Raw genomic sequence first — 16,128 nt, 5'->3', positions numbered from 1 at the left:
CTTGGCATGGCCCAGGAATGGCACAGTGTGCGTATGCCATGGCACGGCACAGCAGGGCAAGGCACAGCAGGGCAGCGGGCACAGGAATGGCACAGTGTGGGTTTGGCATGGTACAGGAATGGCACAGGAATGGCACAGTGTGGGTATTGCAAGCGTGGCATGGCACAGCTGGCATGGCATAGCATGGCACGGCATGGCACAGTGTGGGTATGGCATGGCATGGCACAACATGGCATGGCACAGTGTGGGTATGGCACAGCACAGCACAGGAATGGCACAGCTTTGGTATGGCATGGCACAGCACGGCATGGCACGGCACGCCACAGGAATGGCACAGCATGGGTATGGCATGGCACAACATGGCACAGCATGGCACAGGTGTGTACCACATACAGGTACAGCATGACACGGCATGGCACGGCATGGAACTGAATGGTGCAGGCATGTCCTGCACACAGTGTGGCACTTGAGAATGGCACACAAGGGGGATGGCATGGGCATGGCATGGGGATGGCGTGGGGCTGGCATGGCACAGGCAGCACAGCCTGGCACGGGGTGGGTGTGACACTGACAGGGGTATGGTGACAAGGGCATCACGGGGACACAGAATGGGCACAGAATGGGCATGGAAGGGACACGGGATGGGCATGGCACAGCTGGGTGTGCCATGACACGGCTCTGCAGTGGGCACTGCATGGCACGGGCACAGCGTGGCACAGGCATGGCAGGGACACCCCGCACGTGGAGAGGGCACAGCAGGGGCACGTCCCACATGGCAAAGACCACCCACCCCTCCCATCCCATGCCCCCCGGTGCCCCCTGTGCTCCTTGTGCCCCCCGTTCACCAGTGCCCCCAGTGCCACCCCATCCTTCTCGTCCCCTGTGCTCCCTGTGCCCCCTGGGCCCTTGTGTCCCCCATGCCCCCCCATGCTGCCCGTGCCCCCCGTGCTCCCCGGTGCCCCGGTTCCCCCCCATGCTCCCCATGCCCCCCGTGCTCTCCGTGCCCCCCGTGCCCCCCAGTGCCCCCCGTGCCCCGGTGCCCCCCATGGTCCCCGTGCCCCCCATGCCCCCCGGTGCCCCCCGTGCCCCGGTGCCCGCCCTGCTCCTGTGCCCCCGTGCCCTCACCAGTTTGATGTCGCCGCTGCCCACGAGGGCGCTGAGCTCGCTCAGGTCCCGCAGGAGCCCGTTGAGCACCTCGGCCGCGCGGCGCCGCTGCTGCCCCCCGAGCTCCCGCGCCCGCGACAGCTCCGACTCCAGCGACAGCGTGGTGGCCTGCGACAGTGACAGCGACAGGGCTGCGCTGGCACCGGCGACGGCGGCACCCGCCACCCCCGGGGAACCCCGGGGACCCCCCGGGCCCCCGGGCCGCCAGGGCACACCCAGGACATCCTGCGGCACCTCCCGGGCACCCCCGCACCTGAGAACCCCAACAGTGCTAGACCCCCCTGTGCCCCCTGGTGCCCCCTGTGCCCCCCGCTGCTGTCCCCCACAGCCCTGGCACCCCCTGTGCCCCCCGCTGCTGCCCCCCACAGACCTGAGACCCCCCGTGCCCCCCGCTGCTGCCCCCCACAGCCCTGCCACCCCCTGTGCCCCCTGTGCCCCCCGCTGCTGCCCCCCACAGACCTGACACACCCTGTGCCCCCTGTGCCCCCCGCTACTGTCCCCCCACAGCCCTGTGCCCCCTGCGCCCCCCGCCGCTGCCGCCCACAGCCCTGGCAACCCCTGTGCCCTCACACCCAGCACCCCCTGCCCAAGCTGCCCTTGCCTGACCCCCACTGCCCGGGCAGCCACACCAGGCACTCCCTGCCAGGCTCGCCCTGGCATGCCCCAGTCCCACCCAGTACAACCCAGTGATGCCCAGTACCACCCAGTACCACCCAGTACCACCCAGTACCACCCAGTGCCACCCAGCACCACCCAGTACCACCCAGTACTGCCCAGTCCTGCCCATCCTGGCACCCCCAGCACCCCTCAGGAACCCCGGAACTGCCACCGTGGCACCGCCCCAGCAGCCCAAGGTCCTGCCCGAGGGGGGCACCCAGCCTGGCACCCCAGTTCAGGGGCAGGGCTCCCCAGTTTGGGCACTGGTTTGAGGCGGGGGGAACCCTCTCTTCTGGTTGGGGGGAATCTCATTTTGGAGGTGGCTTGATGGGAGGGGTTGCCCCTCTTTGGGGTCCAGTTTGGGGTTTGGGGGCTCCCCAGTCTGAGGCTCCTCTTTTGGGGTTTCCCTGGCTCACAGCACCCCAGTTTGGGCCTGGGGGAGGGGGCTTTGGGGGGGCTGTGTCAGAGGGGGAGGGTCCCAGAAGGCTCCACGTGGGTTTCCCAGTGGGGCTGAGGAGCCTGTTTGGGGTCTAGGGGGGATCTCAGCAGGGATCCCAGGGGGGTTCCAGGTATGATCCCAGTGGGGATCCCAGTCTGACACCCATGGGTGCTCCCAGTGGGGATCCCAGTCTGACACCCATGGGTGCTCCCAGTGGGGATCCCAGTCTGACACCCATGGGTGCTCCCAGTGTGACCCTGTGGAGCCCTGAGCAGGACCCCCCTCTGGCCGTGGGGATTCCCGGTAGGATCCTGCTGGGAATCCCTGTGGGGTGTCCCTGGGTCTCCCAGCAGGATTCCAGGGGGTCCCAGCTGATGAACACTTTGGGGGTCCCATGGGGGAGCCCCAGCAGCGATCCCAGCTGAGCCCCCATGGAGGCTCCCACAGGACCCCACTGGGTTTCCTGGTGGGCTCCCAGCAGGATCCCATTGTAATTCCCAGTGCAGGGTCCCAGCAGGATCCCCTTGGAATTCCCAGTGCAGGGTCCCAGCAGGATTCCCTTGGAATTCCCAGTGCAGGGTCCCAGCAGGATTCCCTTGGAATTCCCAGTGCAGGGTCCCAGAAGGATCCCCTTGGAATTCCCAGTGCAGGGTCCCAGCAGGGTTCCCAGCTGGATTCCCAGTGCAGGGTCCCAGCAGGGTTCCCAGCTGGATTCCCAGTGAAGGGTCCCAGCAGGGTTCCCAGCTGGATTCCCAGTGAAGGGTCCCAGCAGGGTTCCCAGCTGGATTCCCAGCAGGATCCTGTGGCAATTCCCCGCAGGCCCCCATTGGGATCCTGGTGGGGACCCCAGGGAGGCTCCCAGCAGGACCCTGCTGGTTTTGCTGGGCTGTTTCCCTGCTGGGTTTCCAGGAGGATCCCACTGGGCTCCCAGTTGTGTTCCCTGTTCAGTTCCCCGCTGGGTTTCCTGGTTCATTTCCCAGTTGTGTTCCCTGTTGGTTTCCCTGTAGGGTTTCCCACTGGGTTCCTTGTAGATTTCCTGATTTCCCCAGTTGGGTTTCCCACTGATTTCCCCAGCCCAGAGGTTTCCCTGTGGTTTTCCCTGTAGGATTTCCCCTTTTGTTTCCCTATAGGATTTCCCATAGTTTTCCCCACTGGTTCCCGGCGTAACGCTGCCCCACGGCCTGTCCCGCCTGTCCCGGTGTCCCCGGCCCCCCAGCTGTCCCTGTGGCTGTCCCAGTGGCTTTCCTGGTGGATGCCCCAGTGTCCCGGTCCCCGTGGGCTGTCCCGCCTGTCCCTGTGTCCCCGGCCCCAGTGGCTGTCCCGGTGGATGCCCCGTTGGCTGTCCCGGTGTCCCCAGCCCCGTGGGCAGTCCCGTTGGCTGTCCCGGTGTCCCCAGCCCCGCGGGCAGTCCCGGTGGCTGTCCCGGTGGATGCCCCGTTGGCTGTCCCGGTGTCCCCAGCCCCGCGGGCTGTCCCGGTGGCTGTCCCGGTGTCCCCAGCCCCGCGGGCTGTCCCGGTGGCTGTCCCGGTGTCCCTGGCCCCTCGGCTGTCCCGGTGTCCCCCCACCTCGGTGCGGGCCAGCTCGTCGGCGAGCCGGCGGTTGTGGCGCCCGGTGTCCTCGGCCTCCTGGGCTTTGCGGTCGTAGCTCCGGGCCAGCTCCTCGAGGGCCGCCAGCACCTCGGTGACCTCGGCCCGCGCCGCGCCGTGCTCGGCCCGCAGCGCCGCCAGCTCCCGGCGCGCCGCCTCGCCCCCGCCCCGCGCCGCCGCCAGCACCTGCGGGCACGGGGGGCACAGGGGGCACGGGGGTCATGGTGGGGGTCCCAGGGATCAGAGTGGGCCTCCCAGGGGTCATGGGGGGGTCACAAGGATCAGAGTGGGGGTCCCACAGGTCAAAGTGGGCATCCCAGGGGTCAGAGTGGGGGGCACAGGGGTCATGGTGGGGTCCAGGGATTAGAGTGGGGGTCTCTGGGGTCATGGTGGGGTCCCTGGGATTAGAATGGGGGTCCCAGGGGTCACAGTGAGCACCCCAGTGGTCAAAGTGGGGGTCCTTGGGATCAGAGTGGGGGTCCCAGAGGTCATGGGGGGGGTCCCAGGGAGCGTGGGGAGGTTCCCAGAGGTCATGGGGGGGTCCCAGAGGTCATGGTGGGGTGGTGGGGGTCCCAGGGGTCATGGGGGTGTCCCCCAGGAGCCCCAGAGGCTGAGGGGGAGGCCAGGGGTCCTGGGGGTTGAGAGGTCCTGGGGGGTCCTGGGGACCAGTCCTGAAGTGATCCTGGCAGAGCCAGCCTGGGGTCACAACTGGGGGTCCCAGAGGGGTCCTCAGGGGTCTTCGGGGGGGTCCCAAAGGAGACTTGGGGGGGTCCCAGTGGGGCCACATTGGGGTCCTGGGGGTCAGGGTTTGGAGAGTCCCAGGAGGGTCCCAGGCACTGAGGGTGAGGGGGCCCAGGGGGGCTGGGTTGGGGTCACAGGGGGGTCCCAGGGGGGTCCCAGGGGGGTCCAAGGCTCTGGGAGGGCTCCAGAGGGTCAGACAGAGGGGGTGTCATGGGGGGGGTTCAGGGCCCTCACCTCCTCCTGGTCCAGCATCTGCTGCTTGAGCTTCTCCATGATCTGGCTCTGCTGGTTGATCTCATCATCCTGGGGGGACAGGGGGGTCCCCAGGGGTCACCGGGGGGCCGGGGTGTGGGGGGGTCCAGGGGGAACTGGGAGGTGCCAGGGGGGAACTGGGAGGTGCCAGGGGGTCCCAGTCCCGCCGTGCTGAGGTCCCCAGGTGTGGGGCTGGGACCCCCCAGCACCCCCTGGTCCCCAGGTGTCCTGGGGTGCTCAGGGGTGCTGGGGGTCCTTGGCAGGTCCGGGGGGGTCCCCACCGGGCCGGAGGTCCCCACCTTGTCATCCAGCTGCTTGTAGAGCTTGCGGATCTCCTCCTCGTACTTGTGGCGCTCCTCGTCTGAGATGTGGATGACGATGGAGGAGCTGTTGTCGTTCAGGGGGGGCTCCTCGGGGACCCCCCCTTGGCCCTCGCCCGGCCCCGTCCCCGCCTCGGCCTCGCTCAGCTGCTCCGTCTCGGGCACGGCCTCGCCTGGGGGGGACACGGCCTCAGAGCCCCCCTCGAGGGCTGGGGGTACCCCTGGATCTCGGGGTGCCCCCAGGGGTGGGGGTCCCCTCCCAGCTCAGCCTCCCCCGCTGAAGGACACGGCCTCGGGGTCTCCACTGGGGGCTGGAGGCTGTTGGGGTCCCCTCCCCTCAGCTGGGGTCCCTTCCCACAATTGGAGTCCCTTCCCACTGTTGGAGTCCCCTCCTTACATCTGGGGCCCTTCCTCACATCTGGGGTCCCCTCTGCAGAGTTGGGGTCTCTCCCCACAGTTGGGGTCCCCCCCAATCTCCGGATGCCCCTCCCTGTCCCGGGGTGCCCCTCCAGGGCACACACTGAGCCTCAGTGTCTCTGGCGGGGCTGGGGGGACAGTGGGGTGCCCGGGGCCCCCCCGGCTCTCGGGCCCCCCCCAGCTCTCGGGGTGCCCCCATCTTTCGGGGTGCCCTCAGACATCGGGGTGCCCCCAGCTCTCGGGGTGCCCCCGGCTCTCGGGGTGCCCTCAGACATCGGGGTGCCCCCAGCTCTCGGGGTGCCCCCGGCTCTCGGGGTGCACCCAGCTCTCGGGGTCCCCCCAGCTCTCGGGGTCCCCCCATCCCTCGGGGTGCCCCCATCTCTCGGGGTGCCCCCAGCTCTCGGGGTGCCCCCATCTCTCGGGGCGCCCCCATCTCTCGAGGTGCCCCCATCTCTCGGGGTGCCCTCAGACATCGGGGTGCCCTCAGACATCGGGGTGCCCCCAGCTCTCGGGTGCCCTCACCACTCCTCCAGCGGTTCAGCTCCGCCTCCAGCCGGGCCAGGCTCTCCCTCAGCGCTTTGTTCTTCTCCTTCTCCTTCTCGAATTTCTTCTTCCACTGCTCGGCCGTGAGCTCCAGGTTCACCGAGGCCGTGTTCTTGATGGTCTTGGCCCTGGGGGCACCCCGAAACTGGCACCCCTCACCTGATACCCCTCACCTGGCACCCCTGCCCCCCTCCCCTCCCAGCTCTGGGGACCCCAGTGCAGCCCTCGGGGGGTGCAGGGGGCACTTGGGGGACACCGGGGGGGGCACTGGGTGAAGTTGGGGTGCACTGGGGGCAGCCGAGATGTGGCTGGGACACCGTGGGTGAAGTTGGGGTGCAGCAGGCGCTGTGCACTGGGAGCAGTGGGGGTGCACTGGGGGCACTTGGGGTGCACTGGGTGACATTGGGGTGCAGCAGGCGCTGTTGGGGTGCACTGGGAGCAGTGGGGGTGCACTGGAACTCCATGGGTGAAATTGGGGTGCACTGGGGGCACTTGGGGTGCACTGGGTGAGGTTGGGGTGCACTGAGGGCTATTGGGGTGCACTGGGGGAACTTGGGGTGCACTGGGTGAGGTTGGGGTGCACTGAGGGCTATTGCGGTGCACTGACGGCTATTGGGGTGCAGCAGGTGTTGTTGGGGTGCAGCAGGGCCTGTTCGGGTGCAGCAGGTGCTTTTTGGGTGCACTGGGTGAGGTTGGGGTGCAGCAGGTGCTTTTTGGGTGCACTGGGTGAGGTTGGGGTGCAGCAGGCGCTGTTGGGGTGCAGCAGGCGCTGTTGGGGTGCACTGGGTGAGGTTGGAGTGCAGCAGGCGCTGTTGGGGTGCAGCAGGCGCTGTTGGGGTGCACTGCGCTCCGTGGGTGCCCTGGGGGGGTCTCGGGGGGATCTCGGGTTGCTCTGGGCAGGAGCGGGGGGCGGTGGCTCCACGGGGGCACCCGGGGGGCAGCAGGTGGGGGTGGGGGGGGTGCGGCTGGACACCGCCATTGCCGGGGGGGCTGGGGGGGCTCGGGGGGCGCGGGGACCCCCGGGCGCACCTCTGGCCGAACATGAGCGTGGATTTGGTCTCCTGGTCGTTGTAGCTGGACGGGGAGCAGCAGATGAACATGGTGGTGCGGCAGTTCCCGCCCAGCGAGTCCTGCAGGATCCGCGTCATCTTGCTGTCGCGATAGGGCACGTAGGCCTTCTGCGGGGGGAGGGGCGGCCTCAGCGACGGGACCCCCGGGGGGAGGGGGGGACACGCGGGAGTGGGACACGGGGGAGACAGGGGGACACAGGGCTCGGGTTGGGGACACGAGGGGGACAGGGGGACACAGGAGGAGCAGGGGGCTCGGGTTGGGGATACGAGGGGGGACAGGGGCTCAGGGATACACACGGGGGACAGCGGCCTCAGGGGGACACGGGAGGGGGGCAGGGGGCTCAAGGGGACACACGGGGGACTCGGGCTGGGGACACAGGAGGGACAGAGGGACAGGGGGCTCGTGTTGGGGACATAGGGGGACAGCCGGCTCAGGGGGACATTAGGGGACACGCGGGAGTGGGACACGGGGGCTCGGGGAGACACGGGGGACAGCAGGCTCGGTTTGGGGACACAGTGGGGACAGAGTGACTCACAGGGGGCAGGGGGGCTCGGGCTGGGGACATATGGGGACAGGGGGCTCAAGGACACACGGGAGTGGGACACGGTGGGGGCAGGGGGCTCGGGTTGGGGACACACGGGGGACAGGGGGCCGGACTGGGGACACACGGGGACAGGGGGCTCAGGGACACACAGGGGGCTCAGGGGGACACAAGAGGTCGGGGGTGTCCCCTCGCAGGACCTCGGAGGGGCCAGGGCAGGGGTCAGGGGGCTCAGCAGGGTGGGACACACGGGGCGGGGGGGATGCTCAGGGGGGTCTCCCGCACCCCAGGACCCCCGAGGGGGCGCACAGGGTGGGGGAGGGTGCTCAGCAGGACCCGCGGGGGACAGAGGGGAAAGGAGAGGGGGGCTGGGCGAGGCGCACCCGGGACCCCCGGGCTGGGGGACCCCCGGGGGGGCTCGGGGAGTGGCGGGGGTCTCACCGTGCCCTCGGCCAGCGCCGAGATGACGTTGCCCAGCGCAGACAGGGACTTGTTGATGTTTTTGGCCTCGTCCAGCACGGCCCCCTCAGCCCCCGTCTTGCTCACCTGGGGGGGGTGGGATGGCTCAGGGACACCCCCGACCCCAGGGACCCTCCTAGGGATGGCCCCAGAGCCCAACCCAAGGGTGCCAACAGGCAGGAGACCCCAGTGCCAACCCCCTCCCCCCAGAGAGCTCCACTCCAGAGTGATGGTCCTGAAACCACAACGGCCCCAAACCCCAATGGCCCCAAAAATGGCCCCAATGGCCCCAAAAATCCCACTGACCCCAAACCCCAATGGCCCCAATGGCCTCAAAAATGACCCAAATGGTCCCAAACCCCAATGGCCCCAAAAATGGCCCCCCAAGACCCCCACCCTCCCCATGTCCCACTGAGCACCGAATTCCCCCCAAGACCCCCCGGCTGCCCCACGCTCCCACCCTCCAATTGCCCCCCCAAACCCCAATATCCCCCCCAAATGCCCCCCCAAACCCCATAGACTCCCCCCCAAATGCCCCCACCCCCCCAATGCCCCCCAGATCTCATGAACGCCCCCAGGCCCCACCCTCCAGGGGGGGACACCACCCCCAGTGCCCCCCAGTGCCCCAGTCCATCCCCCCTTCCCTGCACCCCCACCTCTGCAGTCCCACAGCTCTGGGGTCCCCCCACATTTGGGATCCCCCCGCATTTGGGATCCCCCCACATTTGGGATCCCCACACTTGGAGTCTCCCAGCCATGGGGTCCCCCCCCATTTGGTTCCCCCCCCCCCACCTTTGGGGCTCCCCACATTTGGTTCCCCACCTTTGGGGTGCCCCCAGCCCTATGATGCCCCCCCCTTTGGGGTGCCCCCAGCCCTATGATGCCCCCCCCCTTTGGGGTCCCCCAGCCCTGTGCCCCCCCCACCTTCTCGCTGCCCGCCAGATCCACCAGGTAGAGTTTCCCACTCAGTTTCTGCTCGGTCTCCACGTTCTCCTGCTTGATGTGGATGAGGAAGATGCTGTGGCTGCGGGAGCTGTGCTCGTTCATGTCTGTGGGCACGGGGGGCACGCGTGTGGGCACCGGGGCTGGCACTGCCCCCTGCACCCCGAAATGGGCACAGGGCTGGCACTGCCCCCTGCACTCCGAAACGGGCACCGAGGCTGGCACTGCTCCCCAGAACGGCTCCAGGACCCGGCAGTGTCCCCCGTACCCCAAAAAAGGCCCCGTGACCCCTCAGGCCCCCCCAGCAGTGCCCAGGGACCCCCAGGCTCAGCGGGACCCCGAGCCAGCCCAGGGGTCCCACAGCGCCCTGGGGAGCCCAAAACCCCAGCGGGGGGTCCCATGGCACCCCAGGGACCCCCAAACTCCTGCAGGGTGTCCCCTGGCACCCCAGGGACCCCCAAACTCCTGCAGGGTGTCCCCTGGCACCCCAGGGACCCCCAAACTCCTGCAGGGTGTCCCCTGGCACCCCAGGGACCCCCAAACTCCTGCAGGGTGTCCCATGGCACCCCAGGGACCCCCAAACTCCTGCAGGGTGTCCCCTGGCACCCCAGGGACCCCGAGCAAGCTGTCCCCAACCCCCATCACCACCAGCCCCTCGTGTCCCTCCACGGCCACCACGCCCCCCTATGGCGCCTTATGCCCCCCATTGCCCCCGTGTCCACCCCTGCCCCCCAATGCCCCCATGTCCCCCGTGTCCCTCCCCTGTCCCCATATCCCCAATGTCCCCCCATGCTCCCCTATGCCCCCCAGTGTCCCCAGTGTCCCAGGACCCCCCAGTGTCCCATGCCCCCATATCCCCATGTCCCCCCTGTCCCCCCAATGCCATCCACATCCCCCATGTCCCTCATGTCCCCATGCCCCCCGTGCCCGCCGTGTCCCCATGTCCCCATGATGTCCCCCCACGCCCCCCATGCCCCCCCGTCCCCCCGTCCCCCGGTGTCGCTCACTGGTGACAGCCACGTGCCGGTTGGATTTCCCCTCATCGATCACATCCAGGATCTCCTCGGGGCTGGACACGAAGCGCTCGGTGCAGCCCTGGGGGGGCGGGGGGCGGAGGGGGTGACCGGGGGGCTCGGGGGGGGCTCAGGACCCCTCCCTCCCTCCGGGAGTGACCACGGGGGGCTCAGGACCCCAGCCTCTCACCCCCCCCCCGCGATCAGCCATGAGGGGCTGAGGGGGTGCCCGGCCCCTCCCCCGCCCCAGGGGTGACCATGGGGGGCTCAGGGGGTTCCCGTCCCCTCCCCTGCCCCAGGGGTGACCATGGTGGGCTCAGGGGGTTCCCGTCCCCTCCCCTGCCCCAGGGGTGACCATGGTGGGCTCAGGGGGTTCCCGGCCCCTCCCCCGCCCCAGGGGTGACCATGGGGGGCTCAGGGGGTGCCCGGCCCATCCCCTCCCCCCCCGGGAGTGCCCCCCTCCCCCCCCTCACCTTGACATAGGGGACCCGGTTCTTGTCCTCGTGCACCGACAGGTTGGTCTTGGTCACTGGGGGCAACACGGGGGGGGGGGGTTCCTAAGTGCTCCCAGTAACCTCCCAGTAACCTCCCAGTGCCTCCCAGTAACTTCCCAGTAACCTCCCAGTGCCTCCCAGCGCTGCACTGTACCATGCCCCCGACCCCAAGTGCCTCCCAGTAATCACCCAGTGCTCCCAGTGCCTCCCAGTACCTCCCAGTGCTTTCCAGTAACCTCCCAGTGCTTCCCAGTGCTCCACTGTACCCTGCCCCCGACCCCCAGTGCCTCCCAGTCCCCTCCAGTCCTCCCCAGTGCCCCCCAGTGCCCCCCCAGTATCCCCCCACTCACTGTCCAGCAGGTCCCGGATCTTGTCCAGGTAAATCTCAAAGTAGGACACCTGGGGGGGGGGGGGGGGGGGGGGTGGGTGTTGGGCGGCAGGCCGGGCCGTCCCCCAGTGCCCCCCCAGTGCTCCCAGTGCCTGTTCCAGCCCCCCCCAGTACCCCCCCCCAGCAACTCCCAGCTCCTCCCAGTGCTTCCAGTGCCCCTCCCAGTGTCCCCCCAGCCCCTCCAAGTGACCCCCCCAAGTCCCCCCCGGTCCCCCCCGGTGCCCCCTGTGCCCCCCGTGCCCACCTTGATGTGGAACTCCAGGTTCTCGTCCATGGCGTAGATGTGGTTGAAGATGTCGCGGGCGATGCGGGGGATGATCCCCATCTGCTGCGGGTCGTGCAGCTTCCCCTGGGGGGGCGGGGGGCGCTGAACCCCCCAAACTCCCCAGTGCCCCCCAAAACCCCCAGTGCTCCCAGTGCCCCCCCAGTGCCCCCCCAAAACCCCCAGTGCTCCCAGTGCCCTCCCAGTGCCCCCCCAAACCCCCCAGTGCCCCCCAAAACCCCCAGTGCTCCCAGTGCCCCCCCAAAACCCCCAGTGCTCCCAGTGCCCCCCAAACCCCCCAGTGCCCCCCAAAAACCCCCAGTGCTCCCAGTGCCCCCCCAAACCCTTAGAGCTCCAGTGCCCCCCCAGTGCCCCCCAAAACCCCAAGTGCCCCCCAGTGCCCCCCAAAACCCCCAGTGCTCCCAGTGCCCTCCCAGTGCCCTCCCAGTGCCCTCCCAGTGCCCCCAAAACCCCAGTGCTCCCAGTGCCCTCCCAGTGCCCCCCCCAAACCCCCCAGTGCCCCCCAAAACCCCCAGTGCCCCCCCAAAACCCCCAGTGCTCCCAGTGCCCCCACCGTTTCCCCCCAGTGCCCCCCCAAACCCCCAGTGCTCCCATGCCCTCCCAAACCCCCAGAGCTCCCAGTGCCCCCCCAGTGCCCCCCAAACCCCCCAGTGCCCCCCAAAAACCCCAGTGCCCCTCAAAGCCCCCCAGTGCCCCTCCAACCACCCCCCCTTCTGTGCCCTCACAAACCCCCGGCGCCCCCAAAACCCCCCAGTGCCCCTCCAAAGCCCCGCCCTGTGCCCCCCACCTCCATGGTGTGGGTCTTGCCCGATGATGTCTGTCCGTAGGCGAAGATGGTGCCGTTGTACCCGGCCAGCACATCTGGGGGGAGAGAGGGGATTGGGGACCCCCGGGAGCCCCAGACACCCCCCGGGACCCACAAACAACCCCCGGGGACTCCAAAACACCGAGCTGTCCCCAGGGTCCCCCCACGCTGTCCCCGCTCTGTTCCCAGGCTGTCCCCAGGCTGTGCCGGGCTGTTCCCGGATGTCCCACCCAGGGCTGTCCCCAGACTGTCCCTGGTGTCCCTGGGCTCTCCCCGGGCTGTCCCCACGCTGTCCCTAGTGTCCCCACGCTCTCCCCACGCTGTCCCCATGCTGTCCCCACGCTGTTTCCTGCTGTCCCGGTCTCTCCCCCAAGCTGTCCCCACGCTGTCCCTGGTGTCCCCACGCTCTCTCCACGCTGTTCCCAAGCTGTCCCCATGCTGTCCCCACGCTGTTTCCGTCTGTCCCGGGCTGTCCCGGTCTCTCCCCACGCTGTCCCCGCTCTGTCCCCGCTGTCCCCGCGGTCGCTCACCCTTGACGATCTGCATGGCACACGCGTGGTACACCTGCTCCTGCGTGGTGTTCGGGGGGAACACGCGATCGAACACGTACGGCTTGCCCTGGGAGGGGGGGGGCAGGGGGACACACACAGGGGTCACGGGCCAGAGACCCCCCGAGGCACGGGGTCACCATCCAGAGAGATCCCCCCGCACCGGCCAGAGACCCCCCGAGGCGCGGGGGGCTCGGACGGGCTCAGGGGCCCTCAGGGAGTCCCGGTAAGGTGGGAGGGGCTGGGGGGGCCTCATTCTGTACCCCCGGTACCCGCCCTGCACCCCCCATTCAGGGACCCAGCCCCCACACACCCCCGGGTCCGGATATCCACACAGACCCCCCCCCTCCCAAACCCTCTCACAGACCACCAGAACCTTCCAGACTGCCCCACGGATCCCCACAGACCCCTGAGCCCCCCACAGACCCCCCGAACTCTCCAGATTTCCCCATAACTCCCCATAGATCCCCACAGACCCCCCATTCCCCTAAAGACCCCCACAGACCCCCCTAGATCCCCAAGGACCCCCCAGGCCCCTCACAGAGCCCCCCACAGACAGACAGACAGACAGCCCTGGAGACTTCCCCCGTACACCCCAACTCCCCGCCGGGAGCTGTCCAGGCCCCGGTGCTGAGCCGGGACACGGGGACAGGCGGACGCACAGTCAGGGGGACACACGGACACGGGGACATGGGGACACACTGACACGGGGACACACGGACACGGGGACATGGAGACAGACGGACACGAGGGCGTGGGGGACACACGGCTCGGGGTCAGACGGCCATGGGGACGCACGGACATGGAGACAGACAGACACAGGGACAGACGGCCACGGGACAGATAGACACGGGGACACACAGACACGGGGACACACGGACACACAGACATGGGCACAGACGGCCATAGGGACAGATGGCCACAGGGACACACAGACACGGGGATAGACGGGGGCTCGGGGGCACGGGGACAGCCGGTGCCAGCAGCCCGCGCCCCCGCTCTCCCCGGCGCCCCGCAGCCGCCGCAGCTCCGCTGCCCCGCCCGCCGCCGGTCACGCAACCCCCCCGCACCGCCCGCACCCCCATCCTGCCCTGCCCCCGACCCCCATCCCAGCGCCCCCGGCCCTACCCCACAGCCCCGACCCGCAACGCCACCCCCGCCACTGCCCCCGCACCCGCAACCCCGCAACCCCGCACTGCGCCGGCAGCGCCGCACCGCGACACCCGGGCGGACGGAGACCCCCATCCACGGACCCTCCCGGCATCCACGGAGCCCTCAGTCACAGACCCTCCCGGCATCCACGGACCCCCCAGCCACGGATCCCCCCCGGCATCCACGGACCCCTCAGCCACGAACCACACATCCAGGGAACCCCCTCGGCACCCACAGACCCCCCCCCCATCCACGGACCCCCCACATCCATGGACCCCCCCCCCAATCACGGACCCCTCCTGCACTCATGGCCCCCCCCCCCCATTTACAGACGCCCCCCTCCATGGACCCCCCCGCCCCCCCACCCCGTTCTCCCCCCGGCGCCATCGCTTCCCCCCCACGCCCTCCCCCGGGCAAGGGGGGGGCGGTTATGGGGGGGCGGGGGTGCCGATATTTTGGGGGCCTCAGCCCCCCCCCTCCGGATGAGCCCCTAACAAAGGGCAGGGCCGCAGCGCAGGGGGAGGGGGGGGTCTGCGGCATCCCCCCCCCTCCCCGGCCGCTGCTTTGGGGACCCCCCTGGGGGGGGTCAGGGCGTGTCTGCTCCATGTAAACATCCCCCCACTGGGCAAACTGGGAGTGCCGAGAGCCTCGGAAATGGGGGGGGGGGGGGCATGGGGAGAGTCCCGGGGGGCAGCGACCACACCCAGCACCCTCCCCCCCCAGTGACAGCGCCCCCAGAGTGGGGGTACCTGCCCTGCCCCCCGCAGTGACTCACCCCCAGCACGACGCTGTCGTCCCCCTGGAACACGGGCAGGAATTTGTCCCCCCGCAGGATCTCGGCCTGGTTGAGCGGCCGGAAGCGGCACAGGACCTTGATGCTGCACTCGGAGCTGGGCTCGGCCATGCCGGGGGTCTGGGGGCTTCCACACGGGGAGGGTCGGGCCGGGGGGGGTCAGCCGGGGCGCTGCTCACAGCCTAAGGGACAGCTGGCACCGGGGGCACGGTGGCACCCGGGGGTGCTGAGCGGTACCAGAGGGTGCAGATGCGGCTCAGGGATGCAGGATGCTGCCCGGGTGGTACCCAGGGATGCAGGATGCTGCTCAGGGATGCCGGGTGGTACCCAAGGGCTCGGAATGCTGCCCGGGATGCAGGATGCTGCTCAGCACTGCAGGGTGGTACCCAAGGATGCAGGATGCTGCTCAGGGATGCAGAATGCTGCTCAGCACTGCAGGGTGGTACCCAGGGCTGCGGGTGGTACCCAGGGATGCAGGATGCTGCTCAGGGATGCGGCTTGCGAGCTGCAGGATGCGGGAGGCGGCGCCGGGCGGGGCTGACGCTCCGCAGCTGCCGCTGTCGCCGCTCCTGTGACCGTTGCTGTCGCCACTGCAGCCCCGGGACCGGCGGGTGGGGGGGGCCGCCCCCCCGCGCCCCCTCCCCCGCCTTAAGGTGGAGCCGCCCGCGGCTCTTAAGGTGGCCGGAACTGAGGGGGGGGCGCAGCGCTGGGGATGGACCCCCCCGAAGTGCTGATTCACGGCGGGGGGAGCAGGACGGGCCGGGGGACGGGACCCCGGGGGCGCGGCCGGGGACGGGGGAGCGAGGCCAGCCCCCCCCGCCTCCCTGCTCGGTTTCCCCCCGCGGGAAGGCCGCGGTCCTGACTCATCCCCGGTACACCGGGAGCTCTGTCCGGCCCCCCCTCCGGGTGACCCCCCCCAAACACGTCGGGGGGGTCCGGAGCTGAGCCCGGGGGTCTCCCGAGGGTGAGAAGGGCAGCCCCACCATGGGGACAGCCCGGGACACCCCCATGGTGTCCCCAGTGCCACCCGGCCTGTGCGTGCCCCCACCCGTGAGTCCGGCCCGGGTGTCCGCCGTGTCCCCACCGTGTCCCCCCATGCTCCCCCGTGTGCCCCTCATGTGTCCTCCCCTGTCCCCCCCCCACTGTGTGCCCCTGTGCCCCCCACGTTTCCCCCTGTGTCCCCAGTGTGTCCCCGTGTGCCCCCACCCGTGTGTCCCCCTCTGTGTCGCCCCCCCGTGTCCCCCCGTTCCCCGCCCCTTGTTCACCCCCGGTGTGTCCCCCTTGTACCCCCGTGCCTTGTCCGTGTCCGTGTGTCCCCTGTCCCTCCCATTGTCCCCCCCCGTGTCTGTGTGTCCCCTGAACCGCCATTGTCCCACGCCGCGTCCGTGTGTCCCCTGTCCCCCCCATTGTCCCCCCCATGTCCGTGAGTCCCCTGTCCCCCCCACTGTCCCCCGCCGTGTCCGTATGTTCCCTGTCCCCCCACTGTCCCCCCATTGTCCCCCCATTGTCCCCCCAGTGCC

General features: G+C 69.6%; 1 protein-coding gene across 1 annotated transcript in view; it reads right to left on the bottom strand.

Moving 5' to 3' along the window:
- The window catches only part of KIF5A (kinesin family member 5A), an 18,032-nt gene extending 3,292 nt beyond the window's left edge, over positions 1 to 14,740 (bottom strand). Inside the window, exons 1-15 of the mRNA XM_050984800.1 lie at positions 14,591 to 14,740; positions 12,646 to 12,733; positions 12,098 to 12,171; positions 11,272 to 11,376; positions 10,990 to 11,038; positions 10,619 to 10,674; positions 10,140 to 10,227; positions 9,115 to 9,239; positions 8,173 to 8,277; positions 7,149 to 7,297; positions 6,099 to 6,247; positions 5,139 to 5,332; positions 4,822 to 4,890; positions 3,413 to 4,032; positions 1,126 to 1,417 (exon numbers count right to left, since the gene is read on the bottom strand). Coding sequence (XP_050840757.1) covers positions 1,126 to 1,417; positions 3,413 to 4,032; positions 4,822 to 4,890; positions 5,139 to 5,332; positions 6,099 to 6,247; positions 7,149 to 7,297; positions 8,173 to 8,277; positions 9,115 to 9,239; positions 10,140 to 10,227; positions 10,619 to 10,674; positions 10,990 to 11,038; positions 11,272 to 11,376; positions 12,098 to 12,171; positions 12,646 to 12,733; positions 14,591 to 14,719 — 2,292 coding nt within the window. The 5' untranslated portion in view covers positions 14,720 to 14,740. The remainder of the gene's footprint in view (positions 1 to 1,125; positions 1,418 to 3,412; positions 4,033 to 4,821; positions 4,891 to 5,138; positions 5,333 to 6,098; positions 6,248 to 7,148; positions 7,298 to 8,172; positions 8,278 to 9,114; positions 9,240 to 10,139; positions 10,228 to 10,618; positions 10,675 to 10,989; positions 11,039 to 11,271; positions 11,377 to 12,097; positions 12,172 to 12,645; positions 12,734 to 14,590) is intronic.
- Between the last annotated feature and the right edge of the window lie 1,388 nt (positions 14,741 to 16,128).

This window comes from Serinus canaria, chromosome 25 (assembly GCF_022539315.1).
Source record: "Serinus canaria isolate serCan28SL12 chromosome 25, serCan2020, whole genome shotgun sequence".
Taxonomy (NCBI): Eukaryota; Metazoa; Chordata; class Aves; order Passeriformes; family Fringillidae; genus Serinus; species Serinus canaria.
Note: the sequence above shows the minus strand (reverse complement) of the source record. Positions and strands in the feature narration are given on the sequence as shown.